We start from the raw sequence: 27,200 nt of genomic DNA on the forward strand, positions 1-27,200 counted from the left end.
CTCCAGGACCAGAAGAACGTCCTTTGTGGGTGCCCAGTTGGTGTATCAAACCATATCATGAACAACGTACTGAAGACCAGCCTGATAATCAACCGCGGGAAGAACCAACAACAGAGGAGCCAGTATAGATGGCTGCAACCATTTACAAGATCTGAATATCGCGGCTCTGCGGGTGTGGGAAGGCTCCCCCACCGTCCATATTATTCTTCAACTTTCTCATCAGATTTTACATAGAACCTAAAGATTTATTGGACTCTTAATTGCTGCTATTATGGGAATAATTGCTATAACCACGGTCGCTGCCGTTTCTGGAGTAGCTCTACACTGAACGGTACAGATCACTGAATTTGTACAAAAATGACATGAAAATGCTAGTAAATCTTGGAACCAACAAGATAGATCAGGAAATTAATGTTAGATTAGCTGATTTAGAAACTACTGTTATATTTCTTGGTGATCAATTGGAAAATCTCCATACTATGGTTACTTTAAAATGTGATTGGAATATATCTACCTATTGTGTAACTCCTTTCTCTTATAATCAAACTCGTACCCCTTGGTCTGAGCTACGAGCTCATCTCCTGGGACAAACACCAAATCTCACTGTGGACATTTTACAACTGCAACAAGAAGTTGATCAGATGTCTAACGCCAAGCTTCAACTCCTCCCTGGAGAGGAGGCACTTTCTTTGGCTGCAGAAGGACTCTCTACTTTGTACCCTGTCAATTGGATAAAGACTTTGACAGGACCATTTGCTGGTGCTATTGTTATTCTGTTTATTGTTCTATGTTTATTTTGTTTAGTCCTCAGAAGTGGACAAAAAGTCCTCTGACGGGCAATGAATGAAGAATCTGCAAGGTCTGTGTTTCTCATGTTTCAAAAACAAAAAGGAGGAGATGTTGTCACACAGCAGCATGCCTGTCTGTCCCCTCGTACCTACCCCTAAAAAGAAAGAAGAGTCTGTGAGACTATTCCTTTCAGGGACATTGCTTCACCTTTATGCCATCTCTCTGTTTGTCCCCAAAGTATGGCTGGCTAGCCAAGGACGGTAAAATTCCTCAAGAAAGGAACAACCTAAGACAGGCACAGTTGTGTGGGGACCACCAGGAGAATTCACAGGGTTGATGGAGGTGGGCACAGCCCCTACCTTCCCCCGTCTAAGGAGAGCTTCTGCCTCTGTGGCTATATTCCTTCCCACAACCTGCTTGGGATGTGATAACATCAGTTCTCCATCTCAGTAAGTTTTTAACATAAAGATTTTGTCCCCTGGGGAGGTACAAACAATAATTATTTACACATCCTGAGACTTTCGACAGGCAAGGGTGATTGGTTTGAACCAGTTTTCTGGTATCGTGTATGAGACTCACAGACGTAGTAAAAACAACGCTACTTCCTTGAATGTGCATCAATAAAAGCCACAAGGTGGCCCGATTCGGGGCTCTCAGTCCTTTGAGGCTGTGAGACCCTTGGCCCCTATTTCAAAACTTTCTTGATTTCTGTTTCTTTCTTAACCCTTCGTCGTCCCTTCTCGTTCTCACTGCCTGTGTTGCGCTGGACGCGACAAATGTCTAACTATTACTTTGTTTTGTACACCTGAATCTAATTTAAAAAAAAAATCTGTCACCTGAAACCAACAGTCTGCTGGCTCATTGAGGCAAGTCTGTTCTATACCCATCACCCCACTTAGGAAGCCCTGCAATCACTTATCCAGCCCTGCCAAAGAAAATCAGTCACAAAAGTGTGTGAGGATTAACTCAAAATGGATTAAAGACCTGAAACCATAAAACCCTAGAAGAAAACATAGGTGGTGAGCTCCTTGACATTGTCTTGGTGATGATTTTTTGGTGATGATTTTTTGGATTTGACACCAAAAGCAAAGGCAATAAAAGCAAAACTAAACAAGTGGGAAAACATCAAACTAAAAAGCTTCTGATCAGCAAAGGAAACCATCAACAAAATGAAAAAGGTAGCCTACTAAATAGGAGAAAATATTTGCAAATCATGTATTTGTTAAGGGGTTAATATCAAAAATATATAAAGAACTCATATAACTCAATAGCAAAAAAACAAACAATTCCATTAAAAAATGGGCAAAGGATCAGAATAGACATTTTTCCAAAGTCACACAGATGGCCAACAGGTACATGAAAAGGCACTCAACACCACTCATCAGGGAAATGCAAATCAAAACCACAATGAGATCACAGCAGACCTCTTAAAATGGCTATTATTAAAAACGCAAGAAATAACAAGTGCTGGTGAAGATGGGGAGAAAAGGGAACCCATGTACACTGTTGGTAGGAATATAAATTGATGCAGTCATTATTTAAAAAGTAGGGAGTTTCCTCAGAAAATTGAAAACAGAACTACCATATAATCCAGCATTTCTACTTCGGGATATTGATCCAAAGATAATGAAAACATTAATTCAAAGATATGTGTTCATTGCAGCATTATTTACAATAGTTAAGACATGGAAACAACTTAAGGGTTAGCTGATGGCTAAATGGATGAAGAAAATGTGGTATGTAATGTATACAATGGAACATTACTCAGCCACAAAAAAGAAGAAAATCTTGCCATTTGTGACAACACAGATGGACCTTGAGGGCATTATGCTAAGTGAAAAAAATCAGACAGAGAAAGGCAAATGTCATGTCGAAATACTTGTATATGGAATCTAAAACAAAACAAAACAAAAACCCCAAGCTCATAGATACAGAGAACAGGTTGGTTACCAGAGGCAGAGTGTAGGAGGTGGGTGAAACAGGTGAAGGGGGTCAAAAGGCACAAACTTTCAGTTATAAAATGATTAATGTACAGCATGGTGACTATAGTTAATAATACTGTACTACATATTTGAAAGTTGCTAAGAGAACAGATCTTAAAAGTTCTCATCACAAGAAAAAAAATTTGTAACTAAGTATAGTGATGGATGTTAACTAAACTACTGTGGTGGTCATTTTGCAATACAGTTGACCTTTGAGCAACGTGGGTTTGAACTATGCAGGTCCACTCATACGTAGATTTTATTCAATAAATGTCATAAATGAATTTTCTCTTACGATTTTCTTAATAACATTTTCTTTTCGCTAGCTTACTTTATTGTAAGAATACAGTATATAATACATAACATACAAAATATGTGTTAATCAACTGTTTGTGTTATTGGTAAGGCTTCTGGCCAACAGTAGGCTATTAGCTAAGTTTTGGGAGAGTCAAAAGTTATATCCAGATTTTTGATTGCACAGGGTGTTGGCATCCCAGGGTTGTACAAGGATTAACTGTACATACAAATATCAAATAATTATGTTGTGCACCTGAAACTAATATGTTATATGTCAATTATACCTCAAAAAAAAAGTGTATGAGGATCACCAGATCACACCCACAAGGAGTATGAGCATGCTGTCTGAGTCACCAGAAGTCAGAGGCCTAAATGCTTCAGTCTGAGGCAGCCAGGGTTTGTTCAGGCGGCGGAAAGCAGCTAGCTGTGAGCCCAATGCAGAATGCTGACTCACGGTGGCCTGCACTCCAGTCCTTCCACTGGCTATGCGCACGGCCCACCTCACTTCTGGATAGACCAGAAGACTACTTCTCCAGTATAATTTGAAAGTTCCAAAAGTTGCTCCTCTCTTTACTATCAAAAATATTTCCCTAGTTTCCTGTCAAAGGTTGAAAAAATAATCCCAAATTGCATTCTTTAAATGAATAAAAGGGTTATGTTGCCTAGGAAATAACAGCAGTTACTATCATGTCTGCAGATATTAGTTTATTTAACAAAGTGCTGGTCACTGAGGGAATGAGACATTGTAATCCTCTCCTACCCAGAAAGATCCTAGGACCAATTTCAGCCTTGAAGGGGGAATGAGGTGGGCAGAGGGGTCCCCACATTCCCCTTTAATGAATTCATAGCCCGGGTGCCACCTGTTTCTTACCAGCTCCACACACAAACACCTTGCTTCCCAGGGTGATTCCAGCTCGCCGGCAGGCATGGATCCCCACAGACAGTGGCTCAACCAGGGCCCCTTCCTCAAAGGTGACATTGTCAGGAAGCCTGGGGAGTCATTCAACACACTCAGTTAGTCCCTCTGGGTTAATAACAATAGTTAATATTTATCGAGCACTTATTTATGTGCCAGGCAATGCACCAAGCTAAATTTACATATATTCACTCATGTAAGTCCTCAGAACAGTTCTGTAGTAGGTACTATTATACTTGTTTTGCAAATGAGGAAACCGAGGCTTGGAGCATTAAATTACTTGTTCCAAAATTTCTAATCTAGTGAGAGGCTCAAAGGGTCTTTATTGGAAACCAGACATGTCTGATTTAGAACCCATGACACACTGTTCCCCTCTGAAGATGGTTTTCTTTGTAGACATCACTTCAATGAATATCAATACATTATGTTTTCTTTAATATGCTATCCAAGATAACGTATGGTGTGGCTGTCATTAATAAATGAAAAATTCATTTAACAAAAAAGGTTAACATAGTCACATTCCAGTATCTCATCTGTTTGATAGCCTTTCTGATTTTACTTTAGCAAACAATCCCAACTACTATGTAGCAGCTTTGCAAAAAAATGATTTGTAAGCTAGCGCTCTGTTCATTTGTCACCCCCCACCCCCCGACCCCTCCACGACACATTCCAGAAGAACTACATTTGATGGCAGCAGCTACCTGGCTGTCCCACGACTGGTTAGGATGACAAAAGGACCTGTCTCCCACACAGCTGATTAAATGCTGTCACTTTCACCACAGGGTTCTGGTTTTCACTTCCAAGTCCACTGGCAGCTTGATCCTATTAATAATCCTACTGATGATGACAGCAAACATTTGCATGAGGCTTTACAGATTAGAGAGCTTTCTCATCCATTATCATTTAATCCTCACCATGACCTTGTCAGGTGGGAAGAGCAGGCTTTATTTTTACCTTTATTCTATAGAAGAAACTGAAGCTCGATGACATTAAGACACTTGCCCAAGGTTACAAGGCCAGTGAGTGGAAAAGCAAGGCTTGCACCCAGGTCTTAATTCCACAATCCTCTGCCTGCCCCTATCAGCTGCCTCTTGGTACAAGCAGCTCTGTAGTTAATATCTAATTTCTGTCAGTTCCTAATTGTCTGGTATCTATTCAGTGCCCCCAAAAACCTCCACATAAAAACCCTCAAGTTCCAAAAACAAAGGTGGCAGCCAAACCATGTGTTCATCGCCATGATCCTCCTGTCACTGTTCATGATCCCCAAAGAATAAATAACCAGACCTGCAGTCGGCCTGGCTGCTGCCCACCACCCTTTCCTTCTCGCCTCCCTTTTGCTTCTCTCATATCATTGCCCCCACTCCAATCTACCCTCCTGCTCTGATTGCTGTCATCACCCCTTCTATCCACCCAATTACCCAATCAACTCTATATAAAGGAAAAAAATAGAAATGAAATAATGAAGACTCCCAAACTCTCAAGGACGCCTAACCACACTTTCCCAGTCACACCTGCTCCTTCCCATTTGGGATCTCCCTCAATACTTGTATTGGCTCTAAGCTGAGGGTAGCCTTTGGTCCTCTCTCCTCCTCTCTGACTTGCTCTTGTAATAAGAACACCAAGGAGAAATGTGATTAGGGGTGATGCTGCGGACTGTTACCTGGGAGAATATTCTACTGATTAGGCAGATGCTGCCTTTTCACATATGCAGCCATAGCCAGCAGCATGGAAGGGCAGCCTGGCATGGAGGCAGAAGCATCAGGGAGGGTCCTGGGGCCCAGCACCTTTGCCACTGACCTTGAGAGAGAGTTACTGGGTCCTCCTTCCCCAACCTTGGTCAGTGCTGGGGAGCGGGATGAGAGGACTCTAAGCTTCTTCCCTGCGCTAATCTTTCATGACTTTATAAACACCAGAGAATGACAAGGCAACTTGGTGATTTTCACAATAGGGTTCAGGGAACAGGCAAAAGGGTTAAAGAATGATTAAGAAGCCAAGAAGGAAGCAGGAAGATAGAATGAAAATAAGATGCACAGGAGAATAAAGAGGCTGTGGTAGTGTAGGAATCCTCACAAAGAGAAACCAGAGAGGAGGGCTTGGGCCCAGAGCTGGGCTGTGGACACAAGCAGAAAGTCCCCTGGGAGGAGAGAAGAGAGGTGGGGTTTGCATATCCCCTAGAGACGCTCCTCAGTCCTCTCTCATAGTCACTGCCAGCCAGAACACCCCCTCCCACACCATTCCCTACAAATTACCCCTCCCCCCTCCCCAGCCCAAAGATCCCTTTCAGGCCTAACCTTGTACCATCCTCCAGACGCAAGGCCACGGCTGTGACATATGATGACACCACCTATTGAGCACCTCCTATGTGCCAAGTCCCATGCTGAGCAGTTGATATGCCTTTCTTATTGAATCCTGTCAATAGTTCTATGCATTTCACCATATTGGTGCTACTATCATCCCCATTTTACAGGCAAGGATATTGAGGTTACAAAGTTTAAATCACTTGCTCAAGGTCACACAGTTGGTAAATGGCAGAGACCAGAAGTTAGTCTAGAGCTTTACCACTTTGCTCTTCTTCCTCCCATGAAAACCTTGTATGGCATCTTGACTTGGAAAGGGCTCAGGAAAGGCAGACTCTGCTCACACAACCTGCTTTCTTCTAGAGCATGTTTGGGTATTGACTTAAACTCATCACGAGGTCTCTGGCCTGTGACTCCTCTCAAGGTTTCCAGTGGGCACTAGAAAACTTAGATCTGGCAGACTGCCCCTGTGATTGGCACCTGGCCTCCATCAGACAAGCCCCATCCTGGCTGACAGAGCCACCAATGGGGCCAGATCGGGGTGGGAGAAAAATGAGCCTGGTAGGGTCAGGAGGAAAGGGACACTTCAGCACCCAAGCTCCATGGGCTGGGGGCCATGCAGAAGGTACAGCACTTTGCTTCTGCCAGACAAAACTTCTCACCCTAAAACCATTTTGAATGTTGGGGTAAGGCAGTAAGCACAGGGCATGAGCTTGAGAATTACAGCCACGTTGGCTTAACTCCTGGCTCTGCTCTGTGCCCCAGCCAATTAGCCTCTTCCTGCCTCTGCTAACTCTTTCACAAAACTGCACGACTGGTGCCCACCTCTCACCATTAATTCTCCTGAAGGTTAAATAAGATAAGGAATGCAAAGTACTTACTAGCACAAGGCCAGGCAAGTAGTAATAATAATTGTGATTTCACCTGCATTGCCTTATTTAATTGTCGAGAGATTAAATGAAACTGAAGCAGAGGAAGGTTAAGTCATTTCTTCAGTCACTCACTAGGAGGGAGTTGATCCAGGGTCCCACAGCTCAGAAGCTGGCTCCATGCCATGCTTCCTCAGTAAACCCCAAATGTTGCTGTCCTTATTTGTTGTTGTCATCAAGGTCACTGTTATTATAAGTTCTCTTTCCTATAACTGCAGTGGAAACCAAGAACGGAGGACAAACCACAACAAGGTATCTCCAGGATGGCTGGAGAGAAATGAGTGACTTCAGCAACAGTTTTGTATTACTGCGCACGATGAGGGGAAGTTAGACTGAAAGACTAAAACCAAGCACTGTGAGTCCGTCTTAGCCCTGGTCAGGCTACCCTCTCTGCACACCACCAAGGACAGGCTTGCGGAGGGGATGTCTCATGTCTGGAATTAAGAGATGAACAGAACAAAGAAGTCACCACAGGAAACTAGAAGAAAGAACACCAAACAAACGGAGGGGGATAGGTCCCACGTGGCACAGCTGGGCTGGACACTCACTTGTAGCAGAAGCTGGCATTATGCTTATAGAACCGGCAGAGGTTCCCATCATCAGGGGGTGTGGCACAGAAGAAGATGGATGGCGACAGGTTGTATCGTCCAATCTTGCAGAATTCATCAGTTTCTCGGGGAGCACCAGGCTCGATGGCAACACGATCTCCTGGATAGGAAAACACGAGCAGAGGCAGAGATGCTGTGAAGGTGTTCAGCTCATGGGCAGATACCAGCGGGGAATCTGGCCGCCTGAGCCACTCTCCTACCTGGTGGTCCGCGTGCTCTAGGCAAGCCCAGCCCGTCAGTGCTTCCAAAGGAAACAAAGGTCACAGTACAGACTCGCACTCTGAGAGAGAATGAACTTCTCCACAGACTGGTTCGATCTGTCCTTTTACCAACTCATGGACCAAACCAACCTGCCCCTCCAGCTCCACAGCTACCTCCCAGCAAGCCATCTCAAACTGCTACCAAAGAGGGAGCTAGTGTGTGGAGTTTGCAGACATTTTTCTCTTCACCTGTTTTGAAAATAAGGGGCAAGGCCTTTATAGGAGCAATAATTAGGACATGTCTATATTCAGTCTGGTTTTGTTTAGACAATAGCTAGGGCACAACTGCTAAGGCAAATGACCCACAGAGGCCCCCAACTCTGGTACGGGAGAGAGGAACCCTCAGGCTTGTGAACAGCTGGCTCTATCATACTTCTACTCTATGTCTCACTAAGTCTGCTTGGAAACCCAGCCTTAGAATTGCTCTTTACTCTTTTTATTAGGAAAATTTTCATATATACATCAAAGTTGAAAAAAAATGTACAGCGAACACCCAGATATTCTCCACCTAGATTCTTCAATTAACATCTAGCTACATTGACTTTATCACATATCCATCCATCTCTCCTTTATCCATCAACCCAACTTCTTTTCTGATGCATTTCAAAGTAGGTTGCAGGTTATTAGTACACTGCACCCTTAAATATTTCAACCTGCATATCATGAACTAGAGCTCAATACTTGTTTATGGTTCTTTTTCTTTTAAGGAAAAATTTTGGTATTGATGAAATGCACAAATCTTAAGTGGATCACTAGATGAATTTGGATAGACGCATTCAACTGTGTGATATAAACTATCAAGATACAGAACATCACCACCACTTCAGAAATGTTATTCCTTTGTGTTCCTTCCCAGTCACTCCCCACCCCCGCCCCCAGAGGGGCATGCTAGTGGCTTTAGGGCCCTCCTAGGCCTGAGGGGTGTTCGAAGCCTGAGAACCCTGGGAGGGCTGCCCTTGACTAAGAGACACATTAGGCTACTTGTTATGTCTTTTGTGTTAAAACTGCCCACATAATAGTGTAGCATCCTGGTATGTAATTAGTGCTCATTAAAGCTAGAGGCGACGGTTGGTGGCAGTAACACATACTAGTACTAACTATTTTCATTATATTAATCATCATTATAATTATCTGAGCTGGCAGTATTGTGGAAGAAATTCAAACTATAAAACAGAGGGCCAGATTGTATATAAATTAGGAATTTTTGCATGCCTTAGATTTAATGATTTAATTTAAATTAGATTCAGATTTAATATAAATTTACATTTAAATTTTATAAACCCATATTAAGAACTACTCAATGAGAGGCTTTCTTCTTTCTAGATTAGTTGATTAGAACTTTAAGTCAAAGTTAGCAAGTGAAGCACTTCAATAATGAAATCCCTGTGACCACTAAAAAGTGTTCCTGTACTTGTATATATGTCTCTTCCTCCTGTCCCCCTCTCCTCTCCTCTCTGCTACCAATGAACCTTCTCCAAACTATGCTTCTACCACTGAATGAATTCTTCAACTTAGCATTCAGGATCTTCCATAATTAGGTGGAGTTTATATTATTCAATTTTGTTACATTATAATAATCATATAATAACTCACAGTTGTACGGTGCTTTTTAAATCGACTTCTGTACAGATCACGTATTCTTAACCATCTCAACTAACTCTTCAACACAGAACCTCTGCTCCGAGCAGCACAGACTTATTAGCAATTACAGATATGTAACTTCAACCTCTGTAATTTTATTATTCTGTTCCTCTTACCTGGAATATTAGCTTCTGACCTCTTCACTAACTCAAATACAAAACCTTTCTCATGTCTACAGATGCTGGGCAGACCAGTGGTTCTGAGCACTTGCTCAAGAATCTGAAAGACCAAGGCAGGCATCCCAGCTCTGAGCCTAATCAGTGTTTGACCCTGAGCAATTTCCACGTTTTACTTTCTTTATCTGATAACGAGTAAAATGATGCCTATCTCACAGAGTTGTTTCAAGAATGAAGTAAATAATTATACATGTAAGTATTTAACATGGAGACAAACAGTAAATCAATGTTATCTGCCTTCTTATAATGTTAAATGTCTAGCTCAAAGACCTGTCTCCTCCATGAACCTTCTTTACACAGCTCTGCCCATGACAAATGCCCTTTCTTTGAACTTCTGGAGACTATTTTTTACTGATTGTACCATATGGTCTTGTCCTCTAATTGTTGGTATTTGTATATGTCCTGATGTCTGGTCTATCCAACTAGACTGAAACATCCAAGGATCAAATCTTCTTAATTTTCTATACCCCTCAAAGCACCGGCACAGACTGGACCCATTGTTGATGCCGACTAAGCACCTGTTATAACTTAAATGTAGAAAACCCCACTCCTTTTTATGACATGTGTTGAGAGACCTAGGCCCACAGGTAAGAACCAATCAGTGACTATTGGAAACTGCGGACTTTTCACTTTGGGAGAACCCTGCAAAACCCTAGGGGCTTTCTTGACTCTACTGATGAAGAAAGGAGGGCCTGACTTAACATTTCTAAATGAGACACATGTCTAGCTTCTTCAGAGCTTGCTGATCCCTCTCCATGTAACTGGGCTCAAAGAGCCTTCTAACTAACACAGGATGGCACTTCTTGCCAACCTCCTCCTTCTCCCAAATAATCTGATATCATCTCCAGGCTGTGCAGTGGCCTCATCAGCAAAGGAAGGTTAAAGCTAATGGCTAGTTATGCCAAGACAGCTTGGAATTAATTCACTGTGATGGGGAACATCACAGTCTGCCACAGCTGAGAATTCCTTCCTCCAGAATGAATTAAGCAAATCTAGAAAAATATCGGTGGTTTTCCAGCAATCCAATGAAATCAAAGACTGTTTCAAATGCCCTGGTTCTTAGCATGAGGAGACAGATTGTGGTTCCTGTGCCTGGAGTGTTTTCCCCACCTCTTTACCTCGCTTATTTCTTACTTGCCTGGAGGTGTTGGCTTAACAGGCCCTTCCTCAGACTAGCCAGGGGTCTGGACAGAACACACCAATCACACCCTGTATTCTTCTCTGCTGCCTTCAACACAATCGTAATTCAGTAACTATCTGTGTGTCCCAGCTGTCATCCCCTGTAGAAGGTAAGATCCATGTGTGTAGGGACTGAGACCGTCTTCTTGACTGCTGCATCCCCGGTATTTAACAGAGGGCCTGCCCCCGAGAAAGCATGCACAAATATTGACGTTGAATGAATAAACAGATAGACCCATTCGCTGAAGGGCTTTCCTGACCTGGTTTTAGGTGCTTTACCAATGATCCCACTTTTACGACTGTTCCTGAAGCTTCATGGCCCAGCACCATCGGCTTTTTCACGATAAAATCCCCAATTCGACCATGCTGCCAGTAGTGGACATCTGAGCCGCAGATTCCAACGGAATGCATCTTCAGCAGCACCTCTGATAAGAGAAAGCAGAAGGAGAAAATAAGGAGGGAAGGAATGACCTCCCTGGGGCACACTGGCAATCCTCCTCTGCATGAAGGAGAGGGCTTAGTCTCAAAGGCCAAGTAAAACATTCAGACCAGAGGAAAATAAGCTAAACAGCAACCCAGATTAGTCTTGCATAGCAAGAAAGCTTCCACAGAGCAAAATAACACCATGTGAGGGTTAATTCGATGTGTCAACTTGGCTAGGCCATAGTGCCCAGTTGTTTGGTCAAACACTAGATGTTGCTCTGAAGGTATTTCTCGGATGTGATTTAACATTTAAGCGCTCCCATGTTCACCAAAGCATTATTTACAATAGACAAGATATGGAAACAACCTAAGTGTCCATCAATGGATAAATGGATAAATAAAATGTGGCATATATATTTATATATATATATATATATATATATATATATATATATATATATATATATATATATATAACAGAATATTACTCAGCCATTAAAAAAACACAAATCTTGCCATTTGGGACAACATTGATGGACCTTGAGGGTGTTATGCTAAGTGTAATTAATCAGACAGAGAAAGATAAATACCATATGATCTCACTAATATAGAGAATCTAAAAAAAAAAAAACAAAAAAAAAAACAAGCTCACAGTTATGGAGAACAGATTGGTGGTTGCCAGAGGATGGGGGTGGGGGTAGGGGGGTGGATGAAATGGATGACGAGGGTCAAACTGCCAGTGATAAAACATATAAATCATGGGGATATAATGTACAGCATCGTGACTAGCTAATACAACTGTACTGTATATTTGACAGTTGTTAAGCATAGAAATCTTAAAAGTTCTCATCACAAGAAAAAAATTTTGTCACTATGTAAGGTGATGGATATTAACTAGACTTATTGTGATCATTTCACAATTTATACAAATATCAAATCATTATGTTATACACCTAAAACTAATATAATGCTGTGTGTCAATTATACCCCAATTAAAACACACTTAAATTATTAGACTTTGAGTGAAGCAGATTCCCCTCCATAATGTGGATAAGCTTCATCCAATCAGTTGAAGTCCTTAAAAGACAGGACTGAGGTTTCCTGAAGGACTTCTCCCTCAATACTGTGACATCCATTTTTATCTGAATTTCCAGCCTGCCGGGCAGCCCTGTAAGTTTCAGACTTGCCAGTCTCCACAATCACGTGCAGCAATTCCTTAAATCTCCCTCCTGTCCTCTCTCTATAGAATAAATCTGTATATTAATACATCTATATGATAAATCTCAGTTCTTTTTCTCTGGACACCTCTAACACACTGCATAAACAAGGAATTAGTAGGAAGAAATGTATCAAACACATAAGAGAAAAAAACTTTTCTAGGAGATAACTATATCCAGACAATTAATGTGCTGTGCCTCATTTTTATCTGCTCACGTAAGGAGGCTGGTAGAATCTAGGCTTGGCAACACTTTGTGAGCGCTCATGCTGCATTTTCATGCCTGATGCTTTGCCAAAAAGTGCTGTGTTCATTTAAACCACCCAAAGATTTCAACTGGTATTTCCCCTTCACAGTTTTGAATATAGTGAGATTTGATAGTATTGTTGTTGTCAGTTTTCCAAGTTTAAAATAATGATGCTACTGGAGCCGTTTGCTGAAATAAGTCCTAAAGGATTATTGGCCTAGTCCGACTGAGATGACCGTGTTACAAGTATCTCCCTGAGAAAAAGCTCTGCCTTAGAAAGACAAAGAGACCCAAATCTCTGCTATGCATTCAGGTGTCTTACACACTGCCCTTGCCACAAACCATGGGCGATCCCCCAAGGGCTGCTCTCCAGAACTTTCTCCATCTTTGGTTTTGGTGAACAGTGAAAGAAATGACAGGGCAAATTCTGAGATCAAAGTTAGGGAAAAGTCATTTGAGTTACGTAAATTGTCTGAGTTTCCTCTCTTAAAGATACCAATTTAGAGGTAATTAGAGGTTAAATTTGACTTGTTAGAACTCGAACTGAAATTTTACCATCGTTATCCCTGTTCAATTCAAGGACATCAAGAGACAAGAAAATGAAGGCAGAATGCTGCTTCAGAGAGAGAAGCAGTACCAGGACGCTTTGAGTCCAAGATAGCCCTTGTTTGGCCACCTCTGGAATCAACACCAACTTTTCATGACACAGTGAGCTACTTATTTCACTTCTCTGAATATGTTATCTTAGTGAAAACACGTAAGCCCTAAATATACATTACTTGCTAAATACTGATAGAAACAACTCTTGTCTGTATTCTTATCACTATAAATCAATAACCCAAATGACCTTTGAGTAAGAAAGCTCTGGAGGCTACAGGAAAGCTGCCTTCAATCTGATGTTCACACAGAAGCTCCAGTTGTGGGGGTAAGGCGGGACAGCACATCCCTAACTCATCAAGGACAGAAAGGGGACCTGAAAGGCTGGATGTGCGATGAGCTCTCTATAGACATGGCCCGTTGCTCCCAGCCTCACTTCAGGGTCCTGCAGGTCATGAAGTGGGACTCCAGGGATGGAATGGACTTGAAAACTGTCAGCAGGGATCTGCCTTAGCCAATAGGGTGACATGACCTCCCCATGTACAGACACCACCCAGGAAATGTGCGTGTCAGCTCAGCCGCAGGCTCGCCCAGTGAGAGACCAGAAGGAACGGCGTAAAGGTGGCAGGAACCCTGCCCCAGCGTGCTCACCCACTTTCTGTACCTGGTTGATCAGGACAGTGGGGCAGGGATCCATGTAGCCCCTCCCATCCCCACTGCACAGAAGGTCCTGGTCTTCCTGGCATAATGCTTTCTTTTCTAACTAAAAGATTAAGTTCTATAGACTCGCTCTTTTTCAAAGTTTGGGTTAGGGTTAGGACATGATGTGGCCACCCAAATAGCAGCTTATAGTGAGTGGTCAGAGTGACCTAACTCTGTTATTAGGTCAAAAAAGGAACAATTCTGCCTTTGGTTCATAAATTGAAGACATTTTATGCCCAAAACTCTTCGGGACAAGCCAGCAGTCTGATATGTAACTATTCTCATTCTATCACTGTTTCTTTTATTGTATGTAGCAGCCAAGTGGTATCTATCCAGTCGTGCTACAGACAATGGACAAGGTGGAAAGCCTAACAAAAGCATAGTTTTTTTGTTTGTTTTTTAAAGCGTAGTTTTTAATGGAGGCAAAAGTAATAAATTATAGCAGAAGAGGGGTAAGGAGCAGTACATATGTGTCTCCAGGGGAAACAAGAGGAAACAAGAAATGTAAGTTGAGTATCCCAAGGACGTACCATTTGGGCCTGGTTCAGGGATAGGATAGTTCTCCTAAAGGAAACAAAATAGAAAAATTGTTTAGCATGCATAATAAATTTCCCTTATGAACATTTTCAATTTTTCTTTTTTTAAATTAAAGTTTTTATTTAATTTAAATAAATTCATTCAAATATTTCTTCTTAGAATTAACACAGGCTCGGGCCACACAGCCGCTGGGTGGATACCTGAGGAGCTACAGTGACTGGTGCTGACTCTGACTGCTGTCCTCACCCTACCCAATGGTGCACTTTGCCCAGGACTAAGAAAAAGTATGCTACGTGCACTACCAGGCAGACAGGATGTTGGGAGGCTTCCCTAGATTACCTTCCCTATCAGATCCTTCGTAGTTCCTAAAAGCACACATTGTTAGACACAGATTTGTTTGGTCTGGCAAACTCGGACAGGGAAAGGACGAGGGTGTTTCTAGCAGCTGCACGTAAGGGCTTTTTCCTCCAGACAGGTTGGAGAAAGTGTGTGTGGCGGTGTTCTTTTCCCTCTGCATCAACACACAGACCAACACTTGGTCCTCTCTTCCAAAACTTCCTTGTGGAGTTTTAGAGGCCCTTTGGGAACACAAAGGACCTGCATTTTGGCCACTGTCACAGATTGAAAAAGCAATCTGAGCTATTCTGGTGTTCACAGCTATTATCATCATCATCATTATTATTATTTACCAAGCTTTTTTTCCCAATGCCAACTGGCTAGGAAATTCCTGCTGACAGGACAATGAGTGGCCAAATCAAAATGTTCCTTTGCTTAGTTCTTTGCAGGCAGCCAAGAAGAGGGAGAAGGGATGTGAAATGTTCACAGCACCTACTACGGGCCAGACAATGTGTTGGGCTTTACGCACATCATGGCCCATGGTCCTGCCACAGCCCAGTTTGTAGACGAGAAATCTGCGGCTGGGAAGTTCTATAACCTGGTCAAGGTCATATCACCAGAGAGTGGATGAACCCGGGCTAAACCCAGGTGTGTCTGATTTCCAAGCCTGCCTCACTGCATTCCACTGTAACCGCAAGATGGAATATGCCTTTACTCCTTCAGGGGTGATACAAGGAGTGATCAACCAAGTGATGAGAATGTCTGAGCTGGGCTTCGTGCAGAGCGCTCTGGGAGGAGTCACTACTCAAAGCTTGCCTCCTTCTGAAAGCTTCCGCAAGATGCTTTTATAGGTAGCAATAAACCACAATGGGTCTAGTTTGCTAACAAGATAACAATCTTGATGCCAAAGATCATGCCTTCAAACTCTTTGACACCAGGTACAGCGTTCTGTGCCAAACCCAGTGGGCTTGTACTGGTTAAATAACCACTGTCTGTAATAGTGCTTCCATGAAGGTCTGAGGTTCTCGCTCATCTAAGATTACCAGCCCTTTCCCTTGGAAGTAGCTCAATGCTAATTTGAACTCCCTGTCTCCAGTGAAACAAAGCCCAAGGTGCTCATGCTACTGCGGAGTAGCTAACACTGACCATCTTTGTGTCAGGTCCTGTGCTGAGTGCTACCCATGCATCACCTTGTTTAATCCTCACAACAGCCCTATGTGGTCCTGCCACTGCCCATCCCCAGCAGGACAGTCTTGCCACTGTCTCGAAAGGCAGTTTTGCTACAGCCCATCTCCCGGGGTGACTTGCCTTGCCCCAGCGAATCATAGGGTGTTTTCCCTTTCCTAGATGGGAATCAGAGTCCGTTCCCACTGATACCCCCTTGAGATGTGTCCTTTCTAATAGTTCACAATTTGATCCTCAAAATTAAAAAAAAAAGGCCAACTAATCTTTTTTTGTAACACAGGTTGGCCCCCCAATACCACATAGGGGAAGGAGAGGTTTGGCCCCTTAATGGGACCCTAAACTATACAACAATTCTACAACTCAGCCTCTTTTGTAAATGTCTTAGAAAATGGTCAGAGAGTCCTTATATACAAGTATTTTTCTATCTAAGGGGCAGTAGAGATTTATGTAACAAGTGTGAACTTAACCCTACTAATGAGGCACTTACAGATCCCCAAGTGCTCACTGAACCACCCCCAGCCCCAGGGACCCCAGAGGAGGCCTTTTCGCTGCCTTCTTCACTACCCAGGGTCCCCAGCACAACTGCTGGCCCCTGCTTCTCCTGCCTCTAAAGCTGCTCTGACAATTAAGCTCTTGCCCCTGACTGAAAACGGCAGGAGAATTTGACCCCCACCTAATACACAGACCCTTCTCCCTCATTGAGCTCAAATTAAAGCTGACCTTGGGAACTATTCAGACAATCGGGACAAATATGTAGATGCTTTCCAACACCTCATATGAATTGACCTGGAAAGATGTGACGATAGTTCTGGGACAAACTGCCAGACGTTGAACAGGAAAAGGTAACTAAGGAGGCCAGAAAATTTGCTAACAATTTACATCAATCTGACAATAAATACCATATAGGAGAAACCCCAAACTGTGGTCCCACCCATGGACCATGAATGGGATTACAATAGCAATTCCCAAAAGTGGGAGAGAAACCATTTCTTACTCTGTGGTAAGGCAGGACTCAAAGTAGGCCATCACAAAGCCATTAATTATTCTAAGGTGTCTGCCATTAGCCAGGGCTTGCATGAAAATCCTATTACCTTCTTGGAAAGGCTGAGGAAGCTCTCATTATATATAGTAACCTAGATCTACAGTCTTACAAGGGACAAGTAATATAAAAGGACAAATTTCCAACCCAATCTGCTTCTGACTTTATGAGAAAGGTACAAAAGCTTCTCCTGAGCCCTGGGGTTTCCTTGGACGAAATGCTGACCACAGCCAGTGTGGTCTTTTACAACAGACCAAGAGAGGGAGGCCAGGGCTCAGGAGGAGGAGGAAAGGAAGGAGGCCGGCACGCCCAAGTTTTAGCTGCGCTTGCTTGCAGGACATTCACAGTCACATCCTGAAGGCCCTGCATGGCTTGCTCTAAAAGACACTAACTGTCACGTGTGCCGAGATGCAGGGAATTGGGCAAAGGAGTATCCTAATCATAAGTCTTCTCAAATGCCCTGCTACAAATGCAGGACTGCAGGCCATTGCGCAGCCCTCTCGCCGAAGGGCCCCCGGGCCTAAGGCTGCAACTGCTTTGCAGATGGTAACTCAGGACTGAAGCTGCCTGCCTCAGTTGGCCTCACCTCAAGAGGTCACCATTACTAGGCTGGAGCCTAGGGTACGCATGGATGTGGCAGGTAGGACAATAACCTTTTCATTTGATACTGGGGCCACCTACTCAGTCCTTACTGCCTTCTCCAGACTCCTTTCCTCCCAAACTTGCACTGTCCGGGGTGTGGCGGGAAAGCTCACTACTAAGAATTTCATTCCTCCTTTGGGCTGTCTCTGGGAAGGATATTATTTCATTCATTCCTTTCATGTAGTCCCTGAATGCCCAACTCCCCTCCTTGGGAGGGACCTTCTCCAATTGTTAGGAATCAAAATAGTTTAGTTATAGGAGAAAATCCTGTCCTAAGACCACCCCTCCAAATGTTAGTTATGCAAACTGAAGACCATCTGAATACTCTCACCCCTACTCGGGAGAGTCAAATTGACCCAGCAGTCTAGGACACTGAGATTCCTGGCCGGACTAAAAACCTGTCCTCATTAGTCTTATGGATCCCTCACCGTTTCCCACCCCCAGAAGCAGCACCCTCTAAGGCCTGAGGCAAGGGCTGGGCTTCATCTTATAATTTCTAAGTTTCTTTCTTATGGGCTACTTAAAGCCATTAGTTCCCCTTGTAGGTAACACTCCGTATTAGTGGACAGGGAAAAGGACAACTCCTATAGAATAACTGGACTCATTAGCTAGAGTCGCTCTCCAAAATTGAAGGGCATTAGACCTCCTTACAGTCTCAGCAGGGGGAGCATGCCTGTGTCTTAAGGAACAGTGTTGCTTCTATGTTAACAAATCAGGACAAATCCAACAGAACATTCAGAGCATCCTTGAATCCTTATATAGGATCAGGACCTCAGCCTCTTTCTGGAAATCAAATTCATGGCTCATGTCTTCTTCCCTTTGCAACCCCATTATAAATATAATCAACTTATTAACTAAATTTACCTCTTCTAGAATAGAGGCTATAAAGCTACAAATGATCGTCATGAACAACAATCCACCCCTGGGACCCCAAGCTCCAGACATCTATCATGGGCCAATGGAGGGACACTTCCCTCTGCCTCCTCCAAGCAATAGTTAGCAAGCAGATGGAACCCAAAGAAGTCTCAATGTCCCTTTACAGCAGTTAGCAGCCAGAGTGGTCATTGCCCCAAAGTCCCCAAGGATTTGGGTTCCTAATGCTTGAGGGAGGAAATGTTAAGTAGAAGTTAAAAAATGTAGGAGAAGGAGGAGTGGGAGGGGGCCTACAAAAAAAGCTCTTAATTAGCTGTTTTTACATATCTGTTTTTACAACAGATGATAAGAGGTAGTCTGGAGTAAGATACGGATATGAGTCAACAGACCTCCTCCCATCTGAGGAGATCACACCTTTCCATGGAAGAGCACGCATCACCATTCCCGATAAATCAATATGTAGTAACTTTCCTCATAGCACCTTGAAACAAGAGCTCTTTCTCGGAGGGTCAGCCCGGTGGCTCAGGCGGTTAGAGCTCAGTGCTCCTAACTCGAAGGCTTGCCGGTGGATTCCCACATGTTGCCAGTTCAATTCTTCAAGCCGGCAAGGGATGGTGGGCTCCGCCCCCTGCAACTAAGATTGAACGTGGCACCTTGAGCTGAGATGGCTCAGTTGGTTGGAGCGCGGGCTCTCAACACAAGGTTGCAGTTCAATTCCTCGAGTCCCGCATAAAATTGAACACGGCACCTGAGCTGAGCTGCCGCTGAGCTCCCCAATGGCTCAGTTGGTGGAGTGCGTCCTCTCAACCACCAAAGTTGTTGGTTCAACTCCCGCAAGGGATGGTGGACTGTGCCCCTGCAACTAGAAATGCGGCAACTAGAAATGGCAACTGGACCTGGCGCTGAGCTGCGCCCTCCACAACTAAGACTGAAAGGACAACTTGACTTGGAAAGAGTCCCGGACACTGTTCCCCAATAAAGTCCTGTTCCCCTTCCCCAAAAAATCTTTAAAAAAAAAAAAAAATGGTCTTTCTCAGGCTGGCCAGTGGTCAGGTGTTGGAGCGCCATGACAGGGAGCTGAGTCCTACACAACTAGACGAGAAACACCGGGAGGGAGGCGGAAGAGGGAGAAAAAAAAAAAACGCTCTTTCGTCCTTTTCCTCTTTGTGCCATCTCTCTTGCCCATGTGTTTTCTCTCCCACTCCCCCTGTTTCTCTCCCCCTTTCTCTCTTCCCCCTCTCCCCCACCTCGGTAGCCCATTCTCTTCCCTGAGAATGTGTCACTAATAAACCCTGCTTGCATATTAATCAGCTTGCTGACGGTTGATTCTTCACTGCATTGGCAAGAAGAACAAGACTTCATAAGAGTACTTTCTATTATTATCCCATTTTTGACATGATGAGGCTGTGGATGGTGAGATTTAGCAACCTGCTCATGGAACACTAAGGTAGTAAATGGTGGAGCTGCATCCAAAGCAGCCTCATATGGGCAGAGGGGCTCAAGGCAGTTTTTCATCTCTTAATAATTTAAATTCGCTGTTAGGTTTCAGAGACCTAACCTTGATAGACCCATGCCTGCAATAAAAAACAGGGCTGGAATGTTAGTCTCAAAGACCCTGACCTATAGATGTAGCCATGTCTGCAAGAAAGCAGATAGAGCCAGGCTTGCGATAACAGAAAAGACAAAACACAGCTGCCGGCCTGTAGGCAGTCAGCATTTGCTGTTCAAACAATGCCTCCCTGCCAGCACAGACCCTTTAAAACCCTCCTTACCCCCTCCATCGGGGCTGCAATCTCTAGATTCAGCCTGGGCTCTAGCTATCTTTGCTCAGTTTGATAGACTTTCCCTCTTACAAAAAAAACTTGAACTTGCCTTACTGCGCATTCCTTTATTGGCTGACCTATCACTGGCTACGTCAGGAAGGAAGGAAGGAAGGAAGGAAGGAAGGAAGGAAGGAAGGAAGGAAGGAAGGAAGGAAGGAAGGAAGGAAGGAAGAAGGAAGGAAGGAAGGAAACAAAAAGAACAAGAAAGAAAACAAGGAAGGAAGAAGTAGGGAATCCATTTAGAAACTGGCAACTCAGGATAGCTGTCACCAAAATCTTTCTCAAAGAAGTTGCTGGGCCCACATCTGACATTCAACAACATCAAGGGCTGCTGTGTAGCTGTTTCTGTTATACTGGGTGAAATTTTAAACTGCAGGTTACAACAGGCGTTTATTTCAAACATGGAACAGCACCCCACCCTCCCTGCTAAGGCACTAGTAGGCAACTTCCCAGGCACTGAGATTCTCTCAGCATTATCTTCATAGCTTGCCTCCAACTAGGCCAGGACTGAATACCCCCGTTTGGGGGTGGGGAGAGGGGTTAAGATTCCAGCTCAGAGCAACTGTTGACACGCTAAGTACGCCCCCTGCGTCACTAGAGATTACTACAGTAAATATTTGCTGGAGTCCAGAGTGCACCAGCTTTGACCGCACCACAGGGGCAAGCTGCAGTGACTTTCCCAGACACAAGAGGGTGCTGTGCTGATAGTTTGGTTTTCCCTTAGTAGAACGTTACGGAGAATTTAAATAACCTCTCCCCACAAACCAACTTTCTTTTTCCCTTGTCCTCGTTCTTGCTGACTTTAATCATCCTTACAATTCAGCTTGCCTCCTGACTCCCCTCTCTGCAGGAGACATGCCACCTGAGCACAAGACCATGTTAAGATCAGCCCTTAAGTTTATAAATATTATCCTAAGCTCGGCTGTGGAGCTCACAATGTTTCAGAAAGTTATCAGAGCATGGTTACTAAAACAACCCTTGGTTTTCCTTTGTGGTTCCTACTATGACGTTGGTTACAATCCTGTTTACTTAATCTCCTTTAATGTCTCAGATTTCAGTGGTGATATTCTTTCATTTATCCCATTTCTCATTTAGCAAAGTTTTCTTAGCTACTCTGAGATTTCGAACTTCACTTGTATTCCCATGGCCCAATCAGGGATACGCGTGCGTAGTGAAGGTTTCCTCAACAAGATTTCTTACCTGCAAGTGACAGTAGCAAGGAGATAAAGAGGAGCTGAGTAACTGCTCTTTATTGTAGTTATGTCAGTTTTCCAGCATTTTTCGCTTCAAGTCAGGAATATTTCACATACATATTCTCCCTTCTATCCCCTTAAGGTCTCCCTGCACTCCCCCCCGCCCCAACTCTGAATAAATCATGGAAACACTTCAGGAAAAATTGTGGAAACATGGAATCATCTCAGGTGCTTCTAGCATCCTAAATGTTATCTAGCCTTTCCTAAATATAGTTTCTCCAATTAGCCTAAATATATTATTTCCCAAATATGTCCTAATGGCCCCCTTTCCTCTACTGCCACATGCACATCTTGGGTTCATGCCCTCAGTACATCTTGCATGGGTTGTAGCCCTGGCGTTCACATGAGAAGAATCGGTGGGAGATGCCTTTTCCCTCCTCCAGACATCCTGAATGGCGCCGTGGTGAGGAACTCAGACCCTGGAATGGCCTGCCCATGTGCAAACCCAGGCTCCCCTCCACCAGTCTTGTGACTTCTGGGTGGTTACATAACCTCTATTTATCCTCAATTTCCTCTCTGTATAATGAAGACAATCATAAAAGAAAGAGCCCGACTCAGAGTAAATAAGCTAGCTCTTATTACAAAAGAAACAAAATCAAAGTTCTTTTTCTATAATTAGCTCACAGTATGGTTGAACCAACTCTGGACAACCTTGTCCTTTTCCTTTTGAAAGGGTAAAGGTTTTCAATTGTTTTGAAGAAAAGTTGTATTTCCCTTGTTTTCATGCCAATGTTAGGTAGAAGTTAGAAAATGGAGGAGGAAGAGGGTTGGGAGGGAGTCCATAGTGACTACAGAAAAAGCTTATAACTTGCTTTAACTGCCTCCAGCCACGTACCGTGTTCCCCGAAAATAAGACCTAGTCGGATAATCAGTTCTAATGCGTCTTTTGGAGCAAAAATTAATATAAGACCCGATCTTATTTTACTATAAGACCGGGTCTTATATAATGTAATATAATATAAGACCCGGTCTTATTTTACTACAAGACCAGGTCTTATATGATGTAATATAAGACCCAGTCTAATATTAATTTTTGCTCCAAAAGGCACATTAGAGCTGATTATCCGGCTATGTCTTATTTTCGGGGAAACGGTATCTATTTTAACAACAGATGACAAGAGGTCTGGAGGAAAATAAGGATCTGAGTCAACAAACCGTCACCCCTCTGAGGAAGTCACGCCCTTCCGTGGAAGAGCAGGCATTTTCCTGCCAAATCCATATGTAACTCCCTCACCCCACCCAGCAAACTATAAATCCTTGGGATAAAGGCTCTCGCTCTCTGGCCCTTGAGCTCTCTGGCGCTCGCCCTCTCTCCCCCTTTCTCTTTCTCACCTTGTCTAAGGTCCATTTTCTTCCCTGAGAATGTATCACCAATATTGGGGACCTAGGCTCCTCTCTCTCTCTCTCTTTCTCCCATCTCAGCTAGGCCGGTTCTCTTCCCTGAGAATGTATCACTAATAAGCCTTGCTTGCATATTAATCAGCTTGCTGACCTTTGATTCTTCACTGCATTGGCAAGAAGAACCGAGACTCCTGTAACACCAATATTAAGAGAACTTGCCTGCTCCTTAAAAGGCAAGAGAAGTAGGATCAGGAATATTTTAGGCTTGATTCTATCAGTTGTGGATAAGAGGCACACCCTCTGCCTTAGAGTGAGGGACAGTAGGCAGGGCTCAGAGAAAGTGGCCATCCATGGCCCAGGTCCTCAAACCCCACCTTCACCACCTGCTCCCGCCTGCCAGGTCTCCTGTCAACCAGTGGCTGGCTGCCCTGCACACTTAAGGAGAGTAGAGCAGAGGACTTTATTTTTGCTTCCCTCCCTCCTCAATTTTCCTCCTCCCTTGAGTGCTTGAAGGGTGTTTTGAGGGTGGGAGGAAAATCCAAAGGTTTCCCAGTTAGTCATTTAGTCATAAGACACTTTGTTCTTGGCGTTGGTCTTGGCAAATGGGCTCGAAGTAGAGGGGTCAGACATTCTCCCAAAGTCCACTTAGCTGGTCTCTGGCCCAGGCTCTCAGGGCTCCAACCCTACCTCCCTGTAAGCCTCCTGAATTCTCAAACCCACCCTGTGTTTACTTGCTCATCTCCTGGGGGCCATTTCTCCACTAGCTGATCCCTCTCCTTCAAGATCCCACATGAGGTGGGAAGTGAGGGGAAAGGAAGCATCTGGGATGACTTCCTAATTCCTGTGGGAGCTCAGGGAGATTTAAGTTTGGATGTGTTGGGATTGCAGTGTGTGGGGACGTCCATGTGGGGAGGTCTGATAGGTGTCTGTATTCCTAGGACTGGCGATCAGACCTGGGTCAGGGATAGAGAATCATAAGCAAGAACCATAAACAGAATGAAACAAGAAGCCTTATCTGTCCTCACCAGGCTGGGAAGGTGATCCCTTCCTCTCCTTTGAGTTTCCCCAGCACCTAGAACTCAATGCATATAGGATGGTTAAAGAATTATTTAATTCTCAGCTGTGTTAACTAAATAAACTAAAACTAAAAATTTCCTCCTAATTCAAAATATAAGAACATAACCACACATGAAACTATTAGATGGTCATTTTTTTTTTTAAAGCAAAAATATAAAGTCTCTGAGCTTTGTTCAATGCTCTGGTCTTTTAGTAACACTGAATAAATGTTTGCTGTGTTCAGGTCTATAAAATTGAACATTTACATTTAAAAAAATTGAGCTGAATATCACTTTGCAAAATCCAGACATATTTTCTCCAGTTACGAATGCTCGTAGTGTAAATCTGGTTTGGGGAAAACTGCCAACTTGAATAGCCACACTAAAAGATTTATTAAGTGGATGCCAATACTGTATATATATGAGTACATATTTTTCCGCAATTTCTCTGTAATGCAATTTTAAAAGAGAAACTTTCTCCACACCCATGATTCTAGTTTTTCCTCTCAGAATAGGGCTACTTTAACCATGTCTCTTGAGCAGTACTAGGACTTATTACATAAAATGTTAAAATCCTACTTGTGGTATTGCTCTTCCTGATTTTAGAGGAAAATGTTAGCCTTGTTCCTCTTGGTCTTTTGCTGACAAAGGCACTGCCCTTCCACAGCCGTTGACAGAGATGGCAGTATTTATTTGCTGAATTTAATTTCCTGCTGTTTATCTAGTTTGGGTTTTGTTTTAATGTTGAAACATAACTAAGATAAAGAGAAGGAAGGTATTTCTTTGGACTATTTGCTACTACCCAATTTTCCCTTTTTCTGAAGGAGTTCTAGATTCTATTATCAGTCTCAACTGCCTCTGATAACTCTAGCTCAGGTATTCAAGGTTAAGTATCCTGCATTTCCTCACTAAGTAAATGCTGCTCCTTAAAGCCTATCAGGACGCTTTAATTTGATCTTCTAGAAGCTGCTGGCTCTGTCAGCTGGTGGCGAAACTAACTAGGGAGACGTGATGCTGAAGACCACTTGGGTTGCCAGTGTTCAAGGCCCCCTCTTTCTACAATCCCCTGTGCACCCCAAAATCTTAACAGCATAGTGTATATGCAAGGAAGGAGACATTTTGAATATGTTGTATTACAGATATATAATTAAATTACTTTTAAAAATAGTACAGGGTCAAAGCAATTCTTTTGACCTAGGGTATTGCCTCAAAGAGCAAAACCTCAAGAAATAGCTGCATGGAACCCTGATTAACATTTAAACTTGATCCTGACACATTACTTTCTCTGATCTTTATCATTAAAGATCAACCCATCATTCCAAAATTATTTTCTCTTTAACTTGTTCTCTCTTTGTACAGCTAATCATTAAACAAAAATCAGACTACACCCCTTCCATGGTATTCAGCTCCCTGGATGTGGGGGCTGTGTTGTTCCTGTCCTCCCTGTCCAGACGCTTGTGCCTGAAATCTGGTAGAGCTAGCTGTCAGGAATAAGGGAGATAAAGTGTACTCGGTATGGTCAATGGACTATTACTGATATGTGATGCAATATGTACCTAAATTGACAGGAGGATTTAGAAATGTTTACAGCATTTTGACCTTGCTATGATATCCAAATGCAGCAATACAAACATATTGGTCCATGGCCAATTGGGAATAAAAATAAAATTGGTCCTTCATCTCAGATGGTTTGTGAAGCCTTGTATTAATGACATGCTTGCAGTGCAGTGGGCACTCAGCATATTAATTCCCTTCATTTCACTTACTATTCATGTGAAACTTTAGAGCATTAAAAAAAAAAAAAGCCCCCCTGCCCCCTCCACCTTAGATAGCTTCTATGGAGAAAAACTAATTTGACTGTTTTATATCCCAACTTCATGAACTAGCAGTTCAGAGAGAGAATTCATTTCCCAATTAAAAGCAACTTCTGGATTTCTCAAGACTGACCAAAGAGGCATAAAGTAATTAAACTGGTGAATACAACTGAATACAAGATTATTGCGTAGGCTGGCATTATAATAATATGATTAAGAATTACCCACAGAGCACAAAAAAGAACAGTCTATGTTTGAAGGTCTTGGTCTTTATCCATCTCTTTTTATGCTGAGGTGGTTTAAGTATCAGGTTCTCCTGGGCCACCCTCCTGCTTAACACATACCATTAGCTGTGCTAGGCCTTTTTACATGCACCATCCTTTCTGATGAAAGAGTAAAGAAACAAAATGGAATCACCAAGCTAACACAATTACTTAAATCAGAATGGGCTGAAACATGAGGAACAGATTTTATATTACTTTAACTAGCCTGAGGACTTACACTTTTGAACTTTTCAGTTGTGTGTATCAATACCTGGAGATATACACCCTATAGATAACCCTCTGAAGAACTTAGGAAATAATGTTCACAAGTCCAGACTACCTGATATCCATTATCCAGACCATCAGACCTCTGGAAGATTACCATCTCAGACCAATCCAGAGACTAAGAATGTAGGATTTATATTCCCAAGAATGTACATTTTACTATAAGAACTCTAAGCTTTCCTCTTTTCTTTGGAACACTCTGGGTGTTACCTGGTAGTGTCCCACAATTTGCAAATCTTAAGACCCTTGAATAAAACCTTGTCATTTAATTCTAGCGAAGTCTTCTGATTCATTTACTCTTGGTTGATATTTCTGGTGTCAAGTGTGGGATCCAAAGAACTCTCCACTTCCAGTCAGGCTGTTGAATTCCAGCAAGGTACCAGCTTGAGCCCTTTGTGCTCTGTCATTTCCCTGACAGCTCCAGGATTCCAGTGTTGGGTCCTCTTTGTTCAAAACCTCACTCCTTTGGTTCTTGGGTCTTATAGTAAAATTTAT

At 43.1% G+C, this 27,200-nt stretch overlaps 1 protein-coding gene across 1 annotated transcript in view; it reads right to left on the minus strand.

Annotated features, from left to right (window-relative positions):
- SORD (sorbitol dehydrogenase) overlaps positions 1–27,200 on the minus strand; it is a 46,246-nt gene that overhangs the window by 14,010 nt on the left and 5,036 nt on the right. Inside the window, exons 2-5 of the mRNA XM_033108682.1 lie at positions 14,790–14,823; positions 11,335–11,499; positions 7,759–7,918; positions 3,940–4,058 (exon numbers count right to left, since the gene is read on the minus strand). Coding sequence (XP_032964573.1) covers positions 3,940–4,058; positions 7,759–7,918; positions 11,335–11,499; positions 14,790–14,823 — 478 coding nt within the window. The remainder of the gene's footprint in view (positions 1–3,939; positions 4,059–7,758; positions 7,919–11,334; positions 11,500–14,789; positions 14,824–27,200) is intronic.

Source organism: Rhinolophus ferrumequinum, chromosome 6 (assembly GCF_004115265.2).
Source record: "Rhinolophus ferrumequinum isolate MPI-CBG mRhiFer1 chromosome 6, mRhiFer1_v1.p, whole genome shotgun sequence".
Lineage (NCBI taxonomy): Eukaryota > Metazoa > Chordata > Mammalia > Chiroptera > Rhinolophidae > Rhinolophus > Rhinolophus ferrumequinum.